Source organism: Suricata suricatta, chromosome X (assembly GCF_006229205.1).
Source record: "Suricata suricatta isolate VVHF042 chromosome X, meerkat_22Aug2017_6uvM2_HiC, whole genome shotgun sequence".
Lineage (NCBI taxonomy): Eukaryota > Metazoa > Chordata > Mammalia > Carnivora > Herpestidae > Suricata > Suricata suricatta.
This window is the reverse complement of record NC_043717.1, coordinates 34,600,833-34,623,999: the sequence shown is the minus strand read 5'-3', so window position 1 is coordinate 34,623,999 and position 23,167 is coordinate 34,600,833. Positions and strand designations below refer to the sequence as shown.

General features: G+C 39.9%; 1 protein-coding gene across 4 annotated transcripts in view; it reads left to right on the top strand.

The window, feature by feature from the left end:
• The first annotated feature begins 58 nt into the window (after positions 1 to 58).
• Positions 59 to 23,167, top strand: part of CASK (calcium/calmodulin dependent serine protein kinase) — a 362,608-nt gene continuing 339,499 nt past the window's right edge. For all 4 annotated transcript variants that reach the window (XM_029929409.1, XM_029929408.1, XM_029929407.1 and 1 more), the window contains exon 1: positions 59 to 283. In XM_029929409.1, coding sequence (XP_029785269.1) covers positions 225 to 283 — 59 coding nt within the window. In that variant the 5' untranslated portion in view covers positions 59 to 224. The remainder of the gene's footprint in view (positions 284 to 23,167) is intronic.

The following is a 23,167-nucleotide window of genomic DNA, read 5'->3' as shown; positions in this document are numbered from 1 at the left end:
CCCTCGCTCCCGCGCCCCGGCCCCGCCGCCCGCGCCGGGGCGGTCGCCCGCAGAGGAAGGCGCCGCAGTCTCCGGGCCTCGCAGCCCCACTCGAGCGTCCTCAGCACCGAGGGCTCTCGGGTCCTGAGGGGACGAGGAGAGCCAGGGGCCGGGCACTGAGCTCTTGGGCGCCCCCACCCCGTTTTCGGAGCCCTCCACACTGCGGCCGCTGTCCCCTCCGGACCATGGCCGACGACGACGTGCTGTTCGAGGATGTGTACGAGCTGTGCGAGGTGATCGGCAAGTGAGTCCCCACGCGAGGGAGCGGGAGTGTGGAAAAATGCATCTCAGTGATGCCCGGGTCCTCCCGCACCGGCACCCGGTCCGGGCCTGCCCCCTGCCCTCCCTCCCCTCCGTCTCCCTCGTCCTCCTCACCTGGGCGTATTTATAGACGTGTACCTGGACCTCCTGCCGGGCGGGGGTCCCGGGGGTTCTCAGCCAGCCGTGGAAGCTACCGAGCCGAGGTCCGCCACCCCACGAGGCGTGCGGCCGGCCGAAATCCGCTGTCTGCATTTTATCTGACGGTTGCACAGGGACGTGGCAGCCCCGATTTTATAGTTGCTTCCTGGGAACAGTTGGGGTTATTGTTACCTTGCGTGTACCAACAGACCATTAACGAAAAGAGCAGCTTGCATTTCCTTTGCTTGCATGGACCGATAGAGAGGGAACGTCCAGGGTTTTTAAATTGTGGGGTGTGTGTCTATTGTGCAGGATATTAGATAGATGCCTTTGTGTTCACCCCATGCCCGGATTGGACGGGGTCATTTTCAGACGGGGTGCGTTCAGTTTCAGCAAATTCCTCACCCGGTGTAGACCAGCGTGGAAAGAGTTGGGGGTATCCGAATTTTTAATGCCTCGTTATGCAATGACTGTTAAATCAGTGTTCGAGGCTTCCCTCGACTGTTGTTGGGATGGTGGTGGTTCGTGTGGTAGAGCCGTCTGCTTTGAGTCACCGGGCTGGTCTAGAATATAGAACTGACAGTCCAAATGCTCATCCTTTCATCAGTGTTGTATAATTACACTAGGGAAAAGCAGGGAATCAGATTAATCACAGTGCTGATTGAGAATTAAATCTGCAGTTCCTCATCTAATTGTCCATTCCTTAAATCTGTTTTGAATAGTTTCCTTTTCATTCTTGTCAAACAGTATTCCAAGTGCACAATCCTGCTAATTTGCTTGTGAGGCAAAGGCTGGCGGTCTGAAGTTGATTTCCTAGTTCAGCGTGTATTCTGTGCCTTTAGAAGTTGAGGAGATCAGATTTAAGAGCAATTTTTGCCCCTTTATGAAGGATTGCCGGGTAGCTACCGTTAAAATATTTTACCTCTTTTGGAAGCGGTGCTTTATTGTCTATTTTAAGGTCCGCAGTTGGGAAATGAAACCAAGACCTTAGAGCAGTTGGCTGTATCCCTTTTAAGTTGTCTGCAGTACTGGATTTCAATTTGTTTAAGTGCAGATAACTCATTTTTCCCCCTTCAATGTTGAGGTATTACAGTGTTGCCTCACATTGGTGAAATTATGGGTAGAGCTTGCTACACACTTTGCTCAAACCCAATTGATACAAGGACATGTTACTCCTTGCCCCTATTGTTACATGACCAGCCTGTCTACTAGAAAAAGGATATCCAAATGCGCCCTGGGAAAGTGTTTGTGGAAGTGCTTTAGAGCAGCGCTGTCCAAAAGAAATGTAATGCAAGGCACATTTGTAATTTTATGTACAAAAATTTTACATATGTAAATTTTGCAATGGCCACATTAAAAATGAAAAGCAAATAGGTGCAGTCGACTTTAATAAAATATTTTATTTAAGCCAGTAGACCCAAACTATTAGCACTTCAACATGTACAAATTATTTAGGAGCTATTTTACATCCTTTCTTTTGTGCTCAGTCTTTGAAATCCAATGTGTATTTTACACTAACAACACATCTCACTTCTGACACTAAGCTAAATTTTCATCGAAAATGCTTGATCTCTATTAGGTTTCATGACATTTGCATTTGCAAAGGTAGATTCACACACCCAAGTTTTCTCAAACGTACTTAAAAGTTTCTAATAACCTAATCGACTTCTCTTTTTAAATTTAAATTGTAATTAATTAAAATTAAATAAAATTCAAAATCCAGTTTCTCAGTTGGACTAGCTACATCTCCAGTGCTCCATAGCTATGTAGATAGCACCGTTCCATAGAGACAAATACGTTAAAAAAAAAATCTCCTTGGTTTGTTCATTCTTAGCACCCAAGCGAGGTAATTTAGGTGTTTCCCAAAAACTCCCAAATGACTGTGTGGGTGAATGATATTTGTTGTGTCTTGGTTACATTTGCTTTAAATGAGCCAGCAAAATCATAATTGGAATATGTGAAATTAAAATGTTAATTATATTGTGATGACGGAGTGTAGCCATCATTGGATCAATGTTAGTGACCAGTTCTGATTCCTTAAGGTCTGGAAGAGCGATGATGTGATCTCTTTGGATATCGAAAAGAGGTGGTCAGCATCACATTAGCACAATCAGAATTCTGCTGGCTTATAATTGATAGCATGTTTTCAGGAAACACCTCTGGTAGAACTAAATTCATCTTTTGCTTCAGAACTGCATAAGGAGGGAGAGCAAGCTCATTCTGAGGTGATAGGCACGCAGTGGCTCCCTTAACTATTGTGAATGTGAAATCTCACTCATATCCCACAAAGTCTAATTTGGTCAGTGCCGTTTATAATATGCCATTTCGTGAAATAACGAATTCAAGGTAGCCATCATGGTAAAGAATGTAATGATAATGTTCCTCACCCTGTGTAAGGGTTGAAGGTTTCTCGGTAAATTGTCTTAGCATATATTGATCTGGAAATTGAAATTCACTTGAGATTTTCTTGCAGGGACCTTGAGAGCATACATTTTAACTTCAAATTTGTTCAACTCCAGATTTAAACAGAAAGGTCTTGAAGATGTTCACTTGTACTGGAAACCTTTTGTTGATTTCTATCCAAGTTCTCTAGAATTGTGATTTTCGTTTATACCAAATTAGTATCACGAATTGTTTTTGACCCTAAGGTCTTAATAGGTTTAAATTTCCATCAAGATACTTTAAACTTGATTTCAATTTTCGAGATCAATTGACCAGCCACTCACTCCTCTGCCTCATTTCTTACCTACTCATGCACTGTCTTCAGGGAAATCATGTGCCTGATTCATTATGAATATTGGGAGGATGGCTATCGTTTTTGAAAAAATTAAACTCTTTCCCCCTTGTGTGTCTTATTTTTGAAAGTCTTACAGAAGCTCCTTTGAATGCCTGCTGTTTCCATAACATTTTCCTACGTAACATCTTTCAAGTGACTGAAAGAAATCACCAATGATATGGGACCTTATCATAGTCCCAAAACTTCTTGTCTTAGCAAGATACAGTAATTAGTGGAAAACAAAGGTTTTTATGCAAATACAGGAAGTTGGCTAATTTTTATGTCATGATTATACTGTATATTTTACAAATGTGAAGTTTTAGAGATAAGTGTACAATCAGTAATATTATTACATCAAGGGATTTTTAAGAAGATTCATCCAAATTAAAACACAGAAATGCCTACCTTCATGGTACAACGGTTTCTGTGAAAGAGAATAACAAAATGCACACCGTTTTCACCTTGTGGAGGCTGAATATGTGCCCTGATAGTTAGGGTTCTTAGTAATCTGTAACTTCTGACTTTCCTGCTTTGGTAGGATATAGACTAAAATCGGAATGATGCAGCATGACCCCCTGCTCAGGGATGACATGCAAGTTTGTGAAGCATGCTGAATTTGCTTGTACCTTGAGCACACTTGCCATATTTAATTACAGTTTCTTATTTAAATGAGTCTCTATCTAGCTAACAAGGAGCTTCTTGAGGGCAGGGAACATATATATCTTTCTCCCGTTACTTAACACAGGGCCTGCAATGTAACAGTTGCTCATTGACTATGGAAAGAATTGAGTGGTTGTAATAAAATCTCATTAAAAGGCAAAAAGCATGTTTATCAACCTCAGCAATTATTGTCCCAAAAGGCTGTATTAGTTTAAAGCAGTGGATCTCCACCTGGCTGCATATTAGAATCACCAGGGGAGCTTTTAAAGAAGATCAATGCCAGGGCCCTGTGTCAGAGCAATAAAATCAAGAATCTCTGGGGGTGGGTCCTGGACATTGGTATTTTTTGGGAGCTCTCTAAGTGATTCTAATATGCAGCTACAATTGAGTCATTCGTTTAAAACATAGGTTATATATGTAATATTTTGGGACTGGCTTTTCAAAGGCTTACAGTTTTTGAAAAGTAGATTGTTTTTTGGGGAGGTATTGAAGCCAAGAGACCCAAATGTGAGTTTTATCTTCTCTGTGTTTCTGAGCCTTGTCGTGTAAAAATTTTGTTTCAAACTGTGTTTGGTTTTGACTTCTTGGGACTTTTAAGATTCGCATTGATTTATGATGCTCGTCTGATGTTTGGAACAACACGGAACGTGGATTGCTTCAGTAACAGTTGATGGTGGCTGTCCACTATAAGGACTTAATTTAATCTTAAGAGATTTATCAGTTTAGTACAGATTGTGTTTGCCCATATAGTCTATTCAAAGAGTATGGTTATGTTGCTTATATGCTTTAAATTCCACACTTGAAATTCCAGTAACACCGTTTACCAGAGAACTGGGTTAAATGCAGCCTTTATGTAATCGCTGGGTTAATAATTTATAAAGTATATAATTTAATATGAAGAAAAACTCAGCTTTACTATTTTTACTAATTACTATGGCTTTCACATCTATTGATTAGCCCACTGGTATTGGTTTCCAGTACCCGCAAAGGAGAACCTTACAATACGTTGGAACATCTTTCTGGGAAATTTTATCTAGTCATTGTAGGTAAATTCGTTTTTAATGTTTGCAAAAGTGTGAACCTGAAGGAACCAGGAATTTATCAGAAATGAGTAGATGTTTCATGAAAGAAGTGGTTGATCAGTGTGACAATCACGTATCGAGTTATAAGAAACACAGTCACCAGCTAGCCCGTTGGTGGCCCAGAAAGAGTCAAGCCAAGGGGGTTTAACAGAAGAAACCCCCTTCTTGGGGGTTCCACAGAAGAAAAACCTGTTAAGCACAGTGTGGATTCCTGCACATGGCAGACCTTTTTGGGAGTCGGTAAGCAGTGTTGATTCCTGATGATGGAGTTTGCTTCTGGGACCATTTTGGCGGGAACTGAGCTACTCGTTGGCTTTTCTGTGCGTGCACAACTTTCTCTGAGTCTCCTCATGTCCACTTTTTACTGACTGCATTACGACTTGGAGTTTCTGAAGTGTCGTTTGCACATTGTATAAATACTTCCTGTGACTCCCTTACCTTCCACGACTATGTGAAAATAATGTAACATGCTTCTGTGTCCTTGACATGAGCAGTTCACTCCCCCCTCCCCCATTTTCCCCTTGGATCTGCAACAGTTTCACTGGACAAACTGTCTCTCTAATGTGCCTTAAATTGTGTTCCTGGATATTTCCTTTAAATTGGAAATTCTTTTACCATCTCCAGTTATAGCTCTGCTCAATAAATTAAAGAAGCAAGTATGCCTTACTTTTTGAGACTGTTCTTGAATTATTGCATTTTTTGCAAATGTTTTCACATTTTAAATTTGCTAGAAGCACCGTTTAAAAGAACTTTGACATAAGCTTGTTTAAAAGTAAAAACAAGAAATCTTTTATAACTTAATGTTTACTTCATAAGGGGTATTGACATTTATGCCTTCTAATGTTAGGCAGAAAACACTGAGATTCAGAGAGGGGTGACTTGCCCCAGATCACATGGAATTCCAACTGATTCTAAAGTTCATTCATTTGATGCTGCATTCTGCTGCTGATCCCAGTTTTGAAAAATGCTGCATTGGGTTTCTTTCCAGGAAGGCTCATGCCTTCATTTTCAGAGTTTATTTATGGCAGATTTTAAATTTTTATTTTATTTTTTAAAGTTTATTTATTTTTAGAGAGAGGGGGAGGGAGGAGTGTAGAGAAAGGGGAGACAGAATCCCAAGCAGGCTCCACACTGGCAGCACAGAGCCTGACATGGGGCTTGAACTCACAAACCCTGAGATCGTGACCTGAGCCAAAATCAAGAGTTGGATGCTCAACCGACTGAGCCACCCAGGCACCCCTATTTATGGCAAATTTTTAATTGTTCTACTTTCTAGTTATATTTCTTATCTTTTTTTTAGAGGTTTCTTACTGCCATTCATTATTTTGTCTATTTTTTCTTTTTGTCTTTCTCTTTAACGCAATTTCGGTGTTTGTCACCAGACTAATAAGTCTGTGTACTCTTTAGCAATGGAAATCTAGAATCTTGCCCATGCATCCAAAATATAATTTGTTTTGAAACTTTCTCTATCCCTTTTACTCTTCAGGTTTTTCCTTTCAATTCCCCTGCCCCCAACTGCCAGAACAGTTGGTTAATTACTCCTCTAACTTGCCAAGCCAGAAATCATGCGGTTTCAGAGCTAGGGGTTTGTTGGGAGTTGGGTGGGGTGTTTTCCATGGGGTGGGTATTCCTATATCCTGTGCTAAAAATCCTGAAATTAGTTCTCACTGACTCTGAAAAACGTGTGCTGAACCGCAGCTGCTGGGCTGTGTCTCAGCTGTGTGCCAGCACTGCACACCTCAGTAGTCAAGTGACTGAGTTACTGCTGCAGAGCAGGTACCTGACCCCAGCCAACAAGCTGATGGGGTATGCGGCTCTCGCATTTTTGGTTTTATTTTTTAGTTGCACCTGACAGTGCAGATTCTAAAAACCAGCAACTATGGCTCTGAATTCATGCTACAGGGTTCAAGGTGCTATAGGACCTGCTCTCTTTTCTTTCTCTCCGGGGGATACCCAGTGTCTTGATACCCCCTCTTTCAGCTCAGTAACAATGTAATTACCCCGATGGCCATTACAATATTATGGTAGGATTGGTCATAGAACCCAGGTCAGTACAGGGAGAATCTCTCTTTCTATACCAGGAAGATTTTGTGTCCGAAGCCAGTTTGACTTAATGGAAGTTATGTATTTGCAATGTTGAGATTTAATAATTTCCCGTTACTTTCTCTTTATGAAGTAATTAGGCTTATAAAATAAATTATAAAATTAATTTTAAAATATAGACTGTACAGAGGTAAATGAACCTCTCTCCATTCTCCCACCATCCATAGTCCCATTCTGCAGAGGTAACCATTGTCTAGTTCTTGTGCATCTTTCTGGAAGATTTTGTTTAAAAAAAAAAACCGTATGGGATGGGGCACCTGGGTAGCTCAGTTGGTTAATCATGCAACTTTTCGGTTTCAGCTCAAGTCATGATATCACAGTTTGTGATTCCGAGCCGTGCATCAGTGTGGGGCCTGCTTAGGATTCTCTCTGTCCCTCTCTGTCTGCCCCTCCCCTACTCTTTCTTGCTCTCATTCTCTCTCAAAATAAATAAATGAACCTAAAAACTACTGAACGGGATCATATTTGCACATTATGCTGAAATATTAATTTTCCATTGAAAAATACAGTGTCTGCTGACCTTTCCATATCCATCTGTGTCTCTGTCAAACTCTGTCTCCCCTTAAACTGCTGCTTAGTGTTGCATGGTATGGATTGGTACTGTAGCTTTGAGTGCAAGCCATTTCTATGTAGACATTGCTGGAAATGCTGGCCTGGAGTCTGGGTAAGAGATCTGGAATGACAGCCAAGGTATGGGAAGTAAAACTGAGTGAATGAGATCTTGACAGGTAACTGAGCTAGGGGGCTGTGGTTTGCCCTAAAACTCACAGAGCTAGAAGAGTCAGGATAGCTAGACATCACAGGAGTTTTAAAGTGGGGAGGATCAATAATGTAAAATGCCAACACTGTGGTGGAAGATTAAAAAAAGGCTTCTTTATAGCAGACAGACAATTTAAAGCATCTATTAAAATGAATATAATGTTTAATATCAATCAATTTCATGGTGTGGCTGAAAAGCAAGGTCTGGCCTCATTTCTGTGCATGTTGGTAATACACTATTTCTCTGTGACCCTATCTCTACACCAACATATTTAGGGGGAAAAAAAAGGAGCAGATTCCTTTTTCATTATAATTGTGCATTGCAGATTCTGGTGGCGGGCTTAAAGGTAAAATAAGATTAGGTATTTTTCATTCCTCAGCTTGGTGTATAGCTTTCAATTAAATGGAAGCCTTAATGAAATGATATGGTAAATTTTAGATACTTTAAATTTACTTAACAGTCCTTAACTGTAGTCAAACCATTCTTATTTTCTTGAATCCCTGCCCCACAGGGAACTGCATCCATCCTTCCTGCATACTGTCTCACGGTTTTAGGTCCCCACTGAATGAGTGTAGTACTCTCCTCTTCTTTCACATCCCTCTACCCCCCACTCTCCAACTACATTTGTTCATTGGCTTTTTTTTAGTTGTCCACATCCATTCACAGGGAGAAATGATTTATTGCACTTTAGCCCATTTTTTTTTTGATGAAAGTGCACAGTATTTCATTGTAGCATTCCAGTCTTTTTTATTTCTTTTAATATACTTTTTTTTTTTTTGCTTTGTTGCCACTGTTTTGAATATTTGAATCATTTACAGTTTGGAATGATGATTGTGTTCTCTCTCTGTGTAGTTTAATAATATCCAAACTATACTATGTTGAGTCTGTATTTCAGGCTTTTAATTTTAACCCTGAGTTTAGAGTATCTTGGTGTATTTAAATCTAGGATGGAAGTATTCCTGCCTAGCTGTATACAGATTCTAATGTTTTATTAAAATACTCTTGATGTTATTAATTCAATTATGAGGTCTTGAGCCCTGCTAAGATATGCAGATTACCATTATACCACTGCTATTTTATGGACTCCAACTTGTGTTTTTAGGGAACATCATAGATTTTCAGCCTTTTTGCTTACCCTTGGTATGTACTTTCCCCCAAACATATGGATCAACATTGTTTTCTAGCTTTGTGAGACAGCCCCCTAAGATTCGATCTGGTAGCCTTTGGCCGCAGTGTGACCATTTTCTCCTTATTTATAGAAAGAATGATAGCCACTTCACAAGCTATTTGCATGGATTAGTGATTGTAAAGTGCAGCATAAGTATTTTTTATTTCTAGAATGTTTCTGAGATACTCAAATTACTTTTGGCAGCTATGTAGATAAGTTTCAACAATTTCCAAATGTGCACTTTCTCAGTGCTAAACACAGGCTCAATTACATAAATAATGTGGTGAAATGAACATTCTTTCCTATCACGTATATAAAATTGTTAGTGGTGCTAACGGTTTATTCATTTGTTCATTTATGCATTCGTTTCTAGTTGTGTGGCCCTGGCCAAGTTAGTTAACCTCTCTGAGTCTCAGTTTCTTTATCTGTAAAATGAAGGTGATTGTATATGCCTTGCAGGATTATTGTGAGGATTAAATAACATGATCTGTGTATAATGACTAAAGGTAGGTATTGTTATTTTAATTGCCATTATCATTTTTAAAAATATTTTAAATCTTTTTTAAAGTAAACTCTACCCTCAGTGTGGGGCTCAAACTTATGACCCTGAGATCAAGAGTTGCATGCTCCATCCCACTGAGCCAGCCAGGTGCCCCATTGTTCACCAAGTATTTGAGTTCTCTGGCCTCAAGGAGTTCTGTCAATGGGAGAAGTTGACAAATAGTTCAAATGTAATAGAACTAGGCATTAAGTCCTGTTAAAGCCAGGCTGCTTCTGAGTGTTCAGCTAGTATCCTCAGCATAACTTAGTAACGGACACATAGTAAGTACTCAGTTATTGAAGGAGTGAATTGTTAAGGAGTGTGATCCAAAAACTGTGACCATCTAGTAATAAAAGTTGGGGACATCATTACAAGCAGAGGTAAGGCTTGAGTGATTTGCTAGTCTTCTTGGGTAACTCATGTTATCCTTTTATGCCCGTTTTTTCATTTAGAAAAAGGAGTAGAGGAATACAGGTAGAGAAAATTAAAGAAATCTTAATTTCTTAGAAATGCCTTTTTCTAAGGTATTTCTAATTTTCTAAGAAAACCTTTTTCTAAGTTTATCTTAGAAAGGTTTATCCTATTTTTTAAAAAATATTGAACCTTATTTTTTAGAGCAATTTTGGGTTCACAGCTCCTATTTTAGTTTATTGACACAGGTAACATATAAGAAATTCAAACAAAACAATGATTAGAGTTTTTAGGACAATTATAGGAACCCCCCCCTTTTTTTTTTGGTTCTCAAGTTCTGTGGCTTGAATGTTCATTATATGCTGGACCCAGTGTTAAATTGTTGATCTTTTTGTAATTTAACCTTGGCTACAACCCTTCCCTTTGAGACAATCACACTCTCCCCTTTTACAGATGAGGAAGAGGGAGATCAGTAACCTTCCCTGGGCAAAGTGTCATTGACAAGTGGCAGTATGGCGATTCACACGTACATGTCTATGACCCATCTAAGTGCCAGCTCTTCAGTACTGTTTTACTGCTTGTCATTTTGTATGAGCAGACACTGGTTGTCTTTTAAGGGATAGTCCTTAATATAAGAGTCTAACATTCTGGGCGCCTAGGTGGCTCAGTCAGTTGTGTCTGTCTCTTGATTCTGGCTCAGGGCATGATCTCATGGTTTGTGGGATTGAGCCCCAGATTGCACTCTGCACTGACAGCACGGAGCCTGCTTGGGATCCTCCGTCTCCCTCTCTCTCTGCCCCTCTCTTCTTCCCATATGTGCGTGCTCTCTCTCTCTTTCTCAAAATAAACAAATATTTTTTAAAAAAAAAGAACAAAAAGACTAACATTCTGATTTTGGTTGTTTCAGCAGATGAATAGAATGCATTTTTTGGGTAACAGCTTTATTGAAATATAATTTCACATACCACGCAATTCACCAACTTAAAGTGTACACATCAGTGCGTTTTAGTATATTCACAGGGTTGTGCAACCATCACCACAAGAATCTTTTAGACATTTTCATCACCACAGAAAGAAACTCTGTATATGGTACCTATCAACCCCATCTGTCCCTAGCCCTAGGTAACAACCAATCTACTTTCTATCTTCATAGAAGTGCCTCTTCTGGACATTTCATATAAATGGGATCTGACCATATGTGGTCTTTTGTGACTTCTTCTTGGACTAAGCATAGTGTCTTCAAAGTTCATCCATGTTGTGAATGCATCAGCACTTCGTTTTTAAGGCCCAATAATATTTCATTATGTGGATATACCACATTGTATTGATCCATTCCATTCATCAGTTGATGGGCCGTTTGGGTGGTTTTTACCTTTTGGCTATCATAAATAATCCTGGTATGGACACTGATGTACAAGTTTTTGTGGGGACATATATTTTTATTTCTCTTGGGTATATATGTAGGAGTGGAATTGCTAGGTCAAATGGTAAATCTATGTTTAACATTTTGAGGAACTGCCAGACTACTTTCCAAAAGGGCCACACAATTTTGCTTTCCCACCAGCAGCGTATGAGGGTTAGAATGCTTTTTAGTCAGGTGAATACTATCAGAGTTTGCCTGTAGAGCCTGTTCAATATACTGTAACATAAATAAAAGTAAATTTTATGTGTTTTGGTTAACCTTTTATCTTACAGACCTATTTATACTAATTATCCTCAATTTTAGATATTGTAGGCCAAGGTTGGCAAACTATCTGTAAACTACCAGATAGTAAATATTTTAGGCTTTGTGAGCCATACAGCATCTGTCACAGCTACTCAACTTTACCATAGTAGAGGACAGCCATATGAAAACAAATGAGTGTGGCTGTGTTCCAATAAAACTTTATTTACAAATATAGGTGGTTAGGTTTAGCTCTTGGGCTGTAATTTGCTGATCCTGTTATAGATTAAAAATGAAACTGGAGCTTATCATCCTATTCTTGTTTATCCTCAAGGTTGGGATATCCTTTCAGTGGTCTGAGTAGCCCCATAATGAGTAGGTCATTTCTGAAAAATGGAAAGATATTGAGGCTGGTTTGCAGAACTGTTTTCACTGTTAAATGGGAAATGCTATACATTTACTTTTTTGTGGGTTTTTAATTTTATTACTTTTCTGTTTTTTACTGTTTTTGGATTCTTTTTTCAATCCTAGGTTAAAGGGAAGAAACCCATCAAAATTATTTTAAGATTGTCTGAACGGAGGCAATATAAATGTGGAGGTCCTGAAAAAAATTATTTCCTTCAGTTTTGCTTATTGCCTATAGACTGTATGAAAATAGAGCTGAGAATGTACTAGAAATTTTCAGAAATGAAAGATTACTTGAAATACTAGCTTTAATAAAGTTAGGGGGAAAATCACTAGCTAAATCTCCATTCCTAATTAGAGAGTTTTGATGTGCCATCTATGTATATTTTATGACTTCATGAAGAACCCCTGATAGAGTCATTGTCTGGGATTAGGGTATGTGTATGTGTGTGTGTTGTAAACACAACTTCTTCAAGTTCTATTTTGTGTTTGAAATACATTTTCCTTAACATATTTTGTGGTAGTAGACATACACTAGAGTGCAGACATTTAATGTGCTTTGTGGCTTAAAAAAGCCTATCATTCATTGCCTCTTATGTACTTAGGAAAGATAGTATTCTTTGAGCCTAGAGCTTTTCGTAATTTGTTTGCAGGACTGTTCTAGATTATAATTTTACAGTGTTGTGGAAAGCTCCAAAGATTATGCTAAAAGAGGGAATTTTGTATCACAGCTTTTGTCTTGGCATTTGACAGATGAATTAATTGTTCATAATGTGACATTTCAGAACCAAGACAAGGAAAATCCCAGAATATATGTTTAGTAAACAGTCATATGCAGGACTAATAAATATTATAGTGTTCTTTTATGTAACTTCCCCAGATTTTATTATAGGAGCAGTGTCCACATTTTAACAGCGAGTAAAAGGAGATAGAAAGATCCTAAAGGTGCAGTCTCTGATATGATTGGGTGCGTGATCCTAAATTACCTAAAGTTACAGAGCAGCACTTCATCCACTAGGTCACATTACATTGTCAGGCAGAAGAATGACCACATTGGAATTTGTTTAGACCACTTCCTTCGATGAAAATACTTTTCTAGGTTGGCTTTAGAGGACAGTAGAAGGCACCTTTTCCTATTATAATCTGTGGATAGTATTACTTATTGCTTTATTTAGGTTTGAAGTTTTTGCCGACTTCCATCTGAGCCATTATCTCAAAAACAGGATGGTCTGCTTTTATTTAGATAGAATAATTACTGGTTTTCTTAGGTTTAGTATCATCTTAACTGGCTGTTTGTCCCGGCAGTAATCTGTGGCACTGAATTTGAAATGATCTTTTTAATAAATATGTTTTTCTTTAATTTAGTCACTTGTAAAATAATTAGATGCTTGTAAAACAAACAAGAAGGCATTTTCACTGAGGGCTTTCTTTAATTATGTTTCATACAAATTTAAAAAATGTTACTGGAGCATTCAGATCACAGGTTAGAGTGAGACTGTAATTATCTCACATTATAATCAGCGTATGTCATACTTTTAAAAGCATGCTAAAAACCTCAACTGGATGAAAAAAACCTCTACTGACCATATGCATTGTGGGTTATGCTTCTTTTTTCTAAACATTTTGCTTTTATAATGGATGTGAAACTGATTTGTGTAAATATCTATTCAAATGAATACATTTTTATTATCATCATTGCAGAAAGAGCCCGGGTATCTGGAGAGGGAGATGCTAGGCTTGCTGCTCTACTTTTTGGATTATCTCCATTAATAGTATTTCTCCCATTGCTGAGTGTTTCTGTTGTACTGCTGGAAGAGATCATTGACTTCCATAATCTATGACCCACTTGCACTAAAGGTCGAGGGTGCTTTAAATTGCCATCTCATTCAAGTTCAGGCTTCTTGGTTAGACTTGAAGAAGTGACTTCAGAATTAGGCCCATGAACGTGAATATGGACTTGAAGATATTGAAATATTTTTCTCCATGTATACACATTCATAGACAAAGTCCTGAAAAGATATGTATAAGTTGGATTTGATAAATGCAGCTTAAAACTTACCAAGAAAATAGTATTTTAAGGATTTTTAAAAATAATGATGACAGATTACGTCACTTAGTTTGTTTTCCTCAGTTTCTTCATCTTATGAAAGAAGGATAGTAAAGGGGTGCATGGGTGGCTCAGTTGATTAAGCCAGTTGACTCAAGTCGATCTTGATTTCAGCTCAGGTCATGATCTCATGATTCATGAGATTGAACCCCAGGTTCATTGCTGTTGGCATGGAGCCTGCTTGGTAATTTCTCTCTCTCCTGCTCTCTCTGCCCCTTCCCTGCTTGCTCTCTCACTGTCTCTCTCTCAAAATAAGTAAATGAATATTTTTAAGAAAAGGATAGTAAAGGCTGTATTATCTCATTAGAGTATTATGAACATAGAATAACACAATTCTTCAAAACTCTTAAGCTGCCTTACATATATTTCTGTTTTAATTTTATTGAGATGAAGAACTTCTAATTAGAAACGGGTTGTGTTGAATTTTCCTAGATTTTGCTAGAATCATCTACCTTTGTCTTTAATACTGGTTATATTTTCTTGCTGGATTTCTAGAGCCTAAGACTTCTCTACTCTTTATAGGATTTAAAACATGCTGCATGAAAATGTTGAATAAAGAGATTTCAGAATGAACTGTGTGCATTTTACTGGTGGGACAATGTTCACTGTGAACAAAAATAAATCCTGACTAGGGTGTTTCCCTTTGATTCTCTTTCAACTAATTCATTTGAGCTTTGAAATTTGGAACTTACTGTAAGTAACAAATGTCTGTGGACAATTGGATGGGAACTGTGGCAGCTACTTAAAATATTGAATTTCTTGTTTAGTAGTAAGGTCTAGAGCAGTGGCTCTCAAAGTGTGGACCTCATTCTGACTACCAACAGCAGTATCCTCTGGGAACTTGTTAGAAATGCAGATTCTCAGCCCCCAGCCCCGCCCTCCAGATCTGAAGCTCTAGGGGTGGAGCTCAGCACTGTCTGTTTTAACAACCTCCCCGCAAGGGATTCTGAGGTCCACTAATGTTAGAGAATCACTGATCTGGAACTCTAGCTCAGGGTTTAGTAAACTATGGCCCGTGGGCCAAATTGGCCCACTGTCTGTTTTTATAAATAAAGTTTTTTTGGAATATAGCCATGCCCATTCATTTAAATGTTGTCTGTAGCCGTTTTCACACTACAGGGGCAGAGGTGAGTACCACATGGCCTGCAAGCTGAAAATATTTACTTTCTGGCCCTTTACACAAAAAGTTTGCTGATCTTGATTGAGTTGAAGCCTTGGTACTGTTTTCTTGCCCATTTAACTGAACTGCAAATAGCTGAAATCAATAGGTAAACACCTATTTTTTTTCTCTTTACACCTGACCCTCTTATTTCTACAAACCTGTTCTCTCTGGTATCCAACTATAAGTCAGGGACTAGAGACTTGTGAATAAAGATAATATACAACTCTGTCCTTTCCTTTTATGCTTGTTAATCGTGGTAGCCTGTGTAACAATTCTGTGACATTTCCTCATTGATTCTGCCCTGATATGTTCTTGGTTAATCCTGTACTCTAGTGTAACCTAACTGAATTATCTTTTATAGTCTTCGTTTTGCCCAGTTCTTATTTCCTTTTTACATCCTCAGGAGAAAGCCCACTTTGTGACTGCTGAGTTTAGGAATTCATGGGAGCCATTTGGTGTACTCTAAGTCATTGAAATAGTACCATCTGATTTGGTAAATTTTTATCTTTGACCTGAAGTGCAACAGTCACTTGTACTTCACAGGGATGTTGGTGAGCACATAAGTACCAAATATTGTGGGTAATCTTAGAATATTTATGGGATTAATTTTTCTTAGCCTTCCCATAACCAAGGAGGACTGTTTCTATCCTTATGTGGAATATCGTATTCATTTGTACTTGCTCTCTGCCTTTAAGGTAATTGGTGGTCAATGCCCTGTGAAACACAAGAACTGAATTTTAATTTTGTTCTTACTGATGTGCTTGGAGTCTTTCTGTCTACCCACACCACTGAAGGAAGTATAATCGCTTTTGAAAAGCCTGCTCACAGTCTCCATTAGTTCTAGTAGCAAGAGTAGGCAAAGGTATTGCTTTTGCATCTGTGACTCCATGGTTGTTTTAAGTTAAGGAACATGACTTGGCCAAATGATACGGAGCTTTATTACTGGTGAGTTTGTTTGCTCCATGACTTCTTTTAGTGAATTTGGGTTGAGGACTTTGGCAGGAGATGCTGGGGAAGACACAGGAGATGGTAAGCTTGAAATTGGAAATTATTAAGTTAGACCTTTCATTTAGGCTTTCCCAGTCAACTTAATTCATACATCTTACTCTGTTTACTCATCCCAGGGGTGAGGTACAATGAGACAGGGTCAGGCAAAGGCCAGCCCTCAGTGTGGCTACTTAGGTAGTTGTGAAAAGCAACCCATCTACAGGAGAATTTGAGCTTTACTGTTTTGTACAATGTAGTGTGGCCATGCAGTGTTTCAAAAATTAAATTGTTATTTATAGCAAAGAATAAAATGTGAACTCTTTAAAAGAGAACAGTGCTCTGCAACCTTATTGTCCCAGTCAGCACAATAGCCACCTACACGAATCATCTGAACAACCTCATCATTTCTATTTTATCTACCTGAAATAGGGGTAAGAGGTGGGTGGTGATGAAAGCTTGGGAGATCACGCCACGCTTTGGGCAAGCGAAATACTCTGGTGACTCGTGCTGTGTTGTTCTCCCCTCCTGTGCACAGGAGTCTGGGACAGTCCTGTGGAGCTGGAGGTAAGCTTTAATCCCTTTGTTCCTTGGCAGCTGGCAGTGCTTGGGAGCTGGGTGCTACTTCCTTAGAAACAACTCGTGTAGATGACGTCTGCCAAACGCATGGATTTTGAGCCAGTTTAGAGGCTATAATATTCAGACTCCGAATTTCTTAGTAGGCAGAGAGTGTCATTTAGGGTACTTATGCTACTGGGATGAGGTTCATTATGAAATAGACACTGCAACAAGGCCTCCGTGTGACATAAACTTATTGGAGCTTGTGTATTTTTAAAACCATATATTTCTTTAATATATATTTAAGCTTAATTAGGTCAGGATTCATGGCTGTTATAGTCATTGCTTTATCTGTACCCCCAGGACAGTACCTGGCACATAGTCGATATTATATAGTTGTTGAACCAACTCAAAGAAGAGAAGGAAGTAGCTGAACACATTGGAAAAGATAAAATCTGGCCCATATTGCACAGTCAGGAGTTCATGTTTTCATTTGGTGCTAATATTTTGCTGCTTCAAAACCACCTAAGGGCACCTGGGTGGCTCAGTTGGTTAAGTATTTGACTCTTGATTTCTCCTCACGTCATTATCCTGGGGTCTCTGGGATTGAGCCCCATGCTGAGCGTGGAACCTACTTGAGAGTCAATCTCTGTCTCTGTCTCCCCCCACCTTCCCTGTCTCAAAAAAAAAACCCATTTAATTCTCATACTGTCCCTTTGAGGTTAGTAGGTATAGTATTGTACATAGATGTTGAGCATAATGGCAGAATCCTAAATAACACTTAGCTTCCCTCATTGAGATGTAGAAGATCATTGCTATAATTAAACTACATAAAGAAATTTCTAATGTTGAAATGGAATGGAGAATTTTATAGTGAATAAAATTACTAAAACTTGCTTACCTGATCTAAAACTGCTCCCTCATTTGTAAAATGGAGACAGTAGAATCTACCTGATGGCATTGTTGTAAGGATTAAATGAGACGGTGGGTATAAAGCATAGTTCCTAGCACTTACAAGTGCTCATAAACACATGTGGCTTTCATCATCAACAGTAAGTTTGGAGAGCTTCCTCAGTGCCAGGCTTTGTGCCAAGTACCTCCTCCTTCCAGCTGTTGGCACAAGTTTCCCCTTCCTCCCCTTGCTGCCACACTTCTGGTTCCATCTGCAGTGAGTCAAGAAGCTGGCATTGACCTTCAGCCATCTAGCCAGTCCCTCCTGATCTTGAACAAGTTTATGGGACCAGCTGCTAAATCCTGCCACCTGCCAAAGATGTTAGCCACTAGCCAGGTGTGGCTATTTAAAGTTAACTAAAATAAAATTTAAAATTCATGGACTATTTTCTCAAAGATTTACAAATGGGCAACAAACACTTGAAAAGGTTGTCAGCATCATTCGTCATTAGAGACATGCAAATCAAAACCACAGTGAGATACCACTTGACACACATTAGGATGGCTACAATTAAAAGAGATAATAACAAGCGTTAGCAAGGATGTGGAGAAATTTGATCTCTCTATACATTGCTGGTGGGAATGTAATGTGGTGCAACCACTGTAAAACATCTTGCTGTTCCTCAGAAAGTTACAGTGTCCGATCAACCCAGCAGGTCTACTCCTAGATATATACCCAAGAGAACTGAAAACATTTGTTCACACAAAAACTTCTACATCAGTGTTCACAGTAGCCAAAAGGTGGAAACAACCCAAATGCCTATTTTCTGATGAATGAATAAACAACATGGGGTAGTTGTGCACAGTGGAATGTTATTCAGCCATAAAAGAAATGAGGTATTGGTACCTGCTTCCACAAGGATCCCTCTCAAAAACATCAGGCTAAGTGAAAGAAGCCAGGCACAAAAGACCATGTATTTTGTGATTCTGTTTATATGAGATGTCCAGAATAGGCAAATCTCTTGAGACAGAAACTAGATTAGTGTTTGCCAGGGGCTGGAGGAGGGGGAGGGTGGGGAGTAACTGTTAGAGGGTATGGGGTTTCATAGATTATTTAAAAGTTTGGAATTAGATAGTGCTTACTGATCAAGACACCGGTTTGTGAATATACCAAAGAAACACTGAATTGTATACTTTAAAAGTGTGAGCTTAATGGTATGTGAATTATATATCTCAATGAAGATGTTCTTTTTAAAAATTCTACTCTTTAGGGGCACCTGGGTGGCTCAGTCGGTTAAACATCCAACTCTTGGTTTTGGCTCAGGTCATGATCTCACAGTTCTTGGATTGGAGCCCCACGTTGGCTCTGTGCTGACAGTGAGGAGCCTGTTTGGGATTCTTTCTCTCTCCCTCTCTCTCTCTCTCTCTCTCTCTCTCTCTCTGCCCCTCTCCCACTTGCACTGTCTCTGTCTCTCTCAAAAATAAATAAGCTAAAAAAAAATTTACACTCCTTGGTTGCCCTAGTCACATTTCAAGTGCACAATAGCTACAGACATGTAGCTAGTGGCTACAGAGTGGAAGGTGCAGACTGAGAACATTTCCATCACTACAGAAATATCTGTTAGAAAGTGATGATCTAGGGGCGCCTGGCTGGCTCAGTCGGTTAAGCGTCTGACTTCGGCTCAGACCATGAACTCAAAGTTCATGAGTTCAAGCTCTGCATTGGTCTCTCTGCTGTCAGCACAGAGCCCACTTTGGATTCTCTGTCTCCCTCTCTCTACTTCTCTCTCTCTCCCTCTCTGTAAACATTTTTTTAAAAACCTTAAAAAAAAAAAAAAAGAAAAGAAAGTGATGACCTAGAGGAACTGAGTTTCTCAGTCAGGGAACTAAAGGAAAGTAAGTGGTGGGGCCCATGGGAGGAAAAAGCACAGTCTAAGAATCAGAGAGAATGGAAGACAGGTTGTGATTAGGCTTTGGAGAAATGTTACTCTGAGGTAATTTTACTCTTTGTTGCTTTCTGCCTCTTCCAGACCGGGCAACTCCCAAATTTTCATTTAATTCTCCAAGCAAACCCATGAGGTAGGCACTGTCATTCTCACATTGTACAAATGACTTAACGGGTGCTTTACTGCGTTTAAGAGATTTGCATAGGGGCGCCTGGGTGGCTCAATTGGCTAAGTGGCCGACTTTAGCTCAGGTCATGATCTTGCAGTTCGTGAGTTCGAGCCCCACATTGAGCTCTGTGCTGACAGCTCAGAGCCTGGAGCCTGCATTGGAGTCTGTGTCTCCCTCTCTCTCTGCCCTCCCCTACTCACGCTCTTTCTCGCTGTCTCTCAGAAATAAATAAATGTTAAAAAAAAAAAAAAGATTTGCATAGCTAGTGAGGGCCCAGTGGAGTTTCTACCTAAATTGTGTTACTCCAGAAGCACCTCACTTCTTTGTTACATTGTTGCCCTCTACTTATGGTATTTGGTTTTCTTGCCATCCATTTTCCACCCCTACTTTGTTGCCAGCCCAACAGAGACCTAGTCACAGTACCTTACATGCATAGTGCTTTTTGTGCCTTAGCAGAAACTGGTCTGTTACGCCAGCCCTCCGCAGTCCACCCGCCCTCACCCAACACTCATGTACCTGTGCTCCGCTTACCTCAAAACACTGTGCAAATATTCCTTCGTTCGTGAAGCTGTCCTGCCCTTCCAGGCTCAGCAGCCTTTTTTCCCCCTCCTGTTTCCGTTTCTGTAGTTACTTTCTCAGTAGTCCCAAGGTTAAAAGATGTTTATCCACTAAGGAAGCAGTTATGTCACGCAGTGTCTGGGGCTGCTGTCTCACCAGGGTGAAGTTGCATGTGACACTGTGAGACACCGAGCCCCATTTGTAGCTGCCGTGTTGGTGACTGTAACAACGAGAGATGTGGTTTTCTTGTTCAAGTTATACGAATTCCTTCTGTCCACTCACAGATGTCTACAATCCCCATCCTCACTGTTGCAGTACTTGTCAAAGGCCTTTTACTACGGTTTTCTGCCTACGCTCTTTGAACTTGATAAAATAGTGCCATGTTTTCATATTTTTCTGTCCACAGAAGCCTTGATGCTAAAACACATACCTGATTGAATTCTGGGGCTCTTTTCATGGCTTTGCCTGGATTCTGAGGTCATCTCATTCTAACTTAATGCTAATGTCAGTTTATTGACTGGTTATGGTAGAACATATCCTCCAGTAGCTTCTGGAGAAAGGTCGAAGGGGGAGGAACCTTGGAGACTGTGTATAACAAGCTAAATAAGATGCCTACATCCTAATTCCCGGAACGTGTGAATATATTGCCTTTCATCATAAAAAGGTCTTTGCAAATGTCATTAAGTTAAGGATTTTGAGGTGGGGAGATTATCCAGGTAAGCCCAATATAAATAACAGTCTTTATAAGAGGGAGGCAGAAGGCTCAGAGTTCGTAGATGGAGACGTGACAACAGAATTAAGCAGAGGTTGGAGTGATGCACTTTGAAGTTGGAGAAAGGGGCCACCAGCCAAGGAATACGAGCTGCTTCCAGAAGCTGGAAGAGGCAAGGAATCAGCTTCACCCTGATGCCTCCAGGAAGAATGCAGGCAACACCTTGATTTAACACTACCAATCTCCAGAACTGTAAGAGAAAACAAAATCTGTTCTTTTAAGCCACTGAGTTCGTAATAGTTTTTTACATCAGTAGGAAACTATGAACATACCATGTACGGAAATGTCTTTATTATGCTGTTTGACTTGATAGTTTATGTAGACGTAATTTAGATAATAGAATTCTAGGTTGGAAGTAATTTGCTCTCAGCTTTGAAGGCACTGCTTCATTGTTCTAAAGTTACTAACCTTTTGTCACTTTTTTTTTTTCTCTACCTGCTTTTTAGACCATCTCTGGAGTTCTCATATACTTTGGTGTAGATGCTCTCCTGTTCGCTTTTTGGGGGCACTCCATGGGTCTCTCAATGTGAAGACTCATTTTTTTCAGTCGTGGAAAATGAATAGTTCTTGCTAATTCCTTCTCTATTTTTGTTTTTTTTTTTTTCAGAACTCTTATTTCTTGGATTTTGACCCTCCAGTTTTACATCCTCTCTCTTATTTTACATGTTTCCTTCTCTTGCTTTACTTTCTGGGAGTTCAACTCATTTTCCAATTCTGTAATTCATTTCTAAGGGCTGTTCCACCCCCCCACCCCCCCTGATTGACTTTTGTTTCTTGGGTGCTAGATATAATGTCTTCAAAGAGAAAGATCATTATTTTGGCATTTTCTTTCTCCAATATTGCCTGTTTTCTCAGTTTCTTTTTCCCTTTCTTAGTCTTGGCTCTTGTCTTTTAGTTAGAAGGATTCCTCAAGCGTTTGTAGCAGGTTGTTTCTATTAAGGAACAGTTGATTGGAAACTGTTCACATGTGGGGTTCACTCATGGGTTTGGCTGTGGTGTCACTGGGGGGAAATCTGGGCATTAAGAGGAACTCTCCATCAGTTCTGTTGTCTGTTAGCCAGTTTTTCTATGTAGGACTCCTTGAATGTCTTGTGGGAGGGAATTTGGTGGCAATAAGCTCACCTCTAGTATTCAGAAGCCCAGCCTGCAAAGCACTGGCTCTTTCACCATTGATTTCCTCCTTGTTTTCAGTAAGGCATCTCCTTTCTGTTCTCTATTATGGCTGGAGTTCCTAGGTTCAGGGACTCTTTGGTTCAGCCTCTCTAGAGAATAATTTCAGTATTTGTGTGTGTGTGTGTGTGTGTGTGTGTGTGTGTGTGTGTGTGGTGTGGTGTGGTAGTGGGGTGGGGAGGCATTTGTCTGCCCTGCTGCTCTGGTTGAGGAGAAAAAATCTGAGTCTTCATGACTCTTACTGAGTCTTATTGCTCTTTTAAAGGATTTTTCAGTTGCCCTCCCCTTTATTATTTTTTAATTCATCTTTTTTTATAGTTTATTGTCAAGTTGGTTTCCACATAACACCCAGTACTCTTCCCCACAAGTGCCCTCCTCCATGTCCATCATCCCCCTTCCCCTTCCCCCCTCCCCCTTCAGCCCTCAGTTTGTTTTCAGTATTCAAGAGTCTCTCATGATTTGCCTCCCTCCCTCTCCCTCTTTTTTCCCCCTTTCCCCTCCCTATGGTCCTCTGTTAGGTTTCTCCTGTTAGACTTATGAGTGAAAACATATGGTCTCTGTCCTTCTCTGCCTGACTTATTTCACTTAGCATGACACCCTCGAGGTCCATCCACGTTAGAATGGCCAGTTTTCATTCTTCCTCATTGCCATGTAGTATTCCATTGTATAGATAAACCACATCTTCTTGACCCATTCATCAATTGATGGACATTTAGGCTCTTTCCATAATTTGTCAATTGTTCAAAGTGCCGCTGTGAGCATTGGGGTACGTGTGCCCCTATGCATCAGCACTTCTGTATCCCTTGGGTAGATCCCCAGCAGTGCTGTTGCTGGGTCATAGGC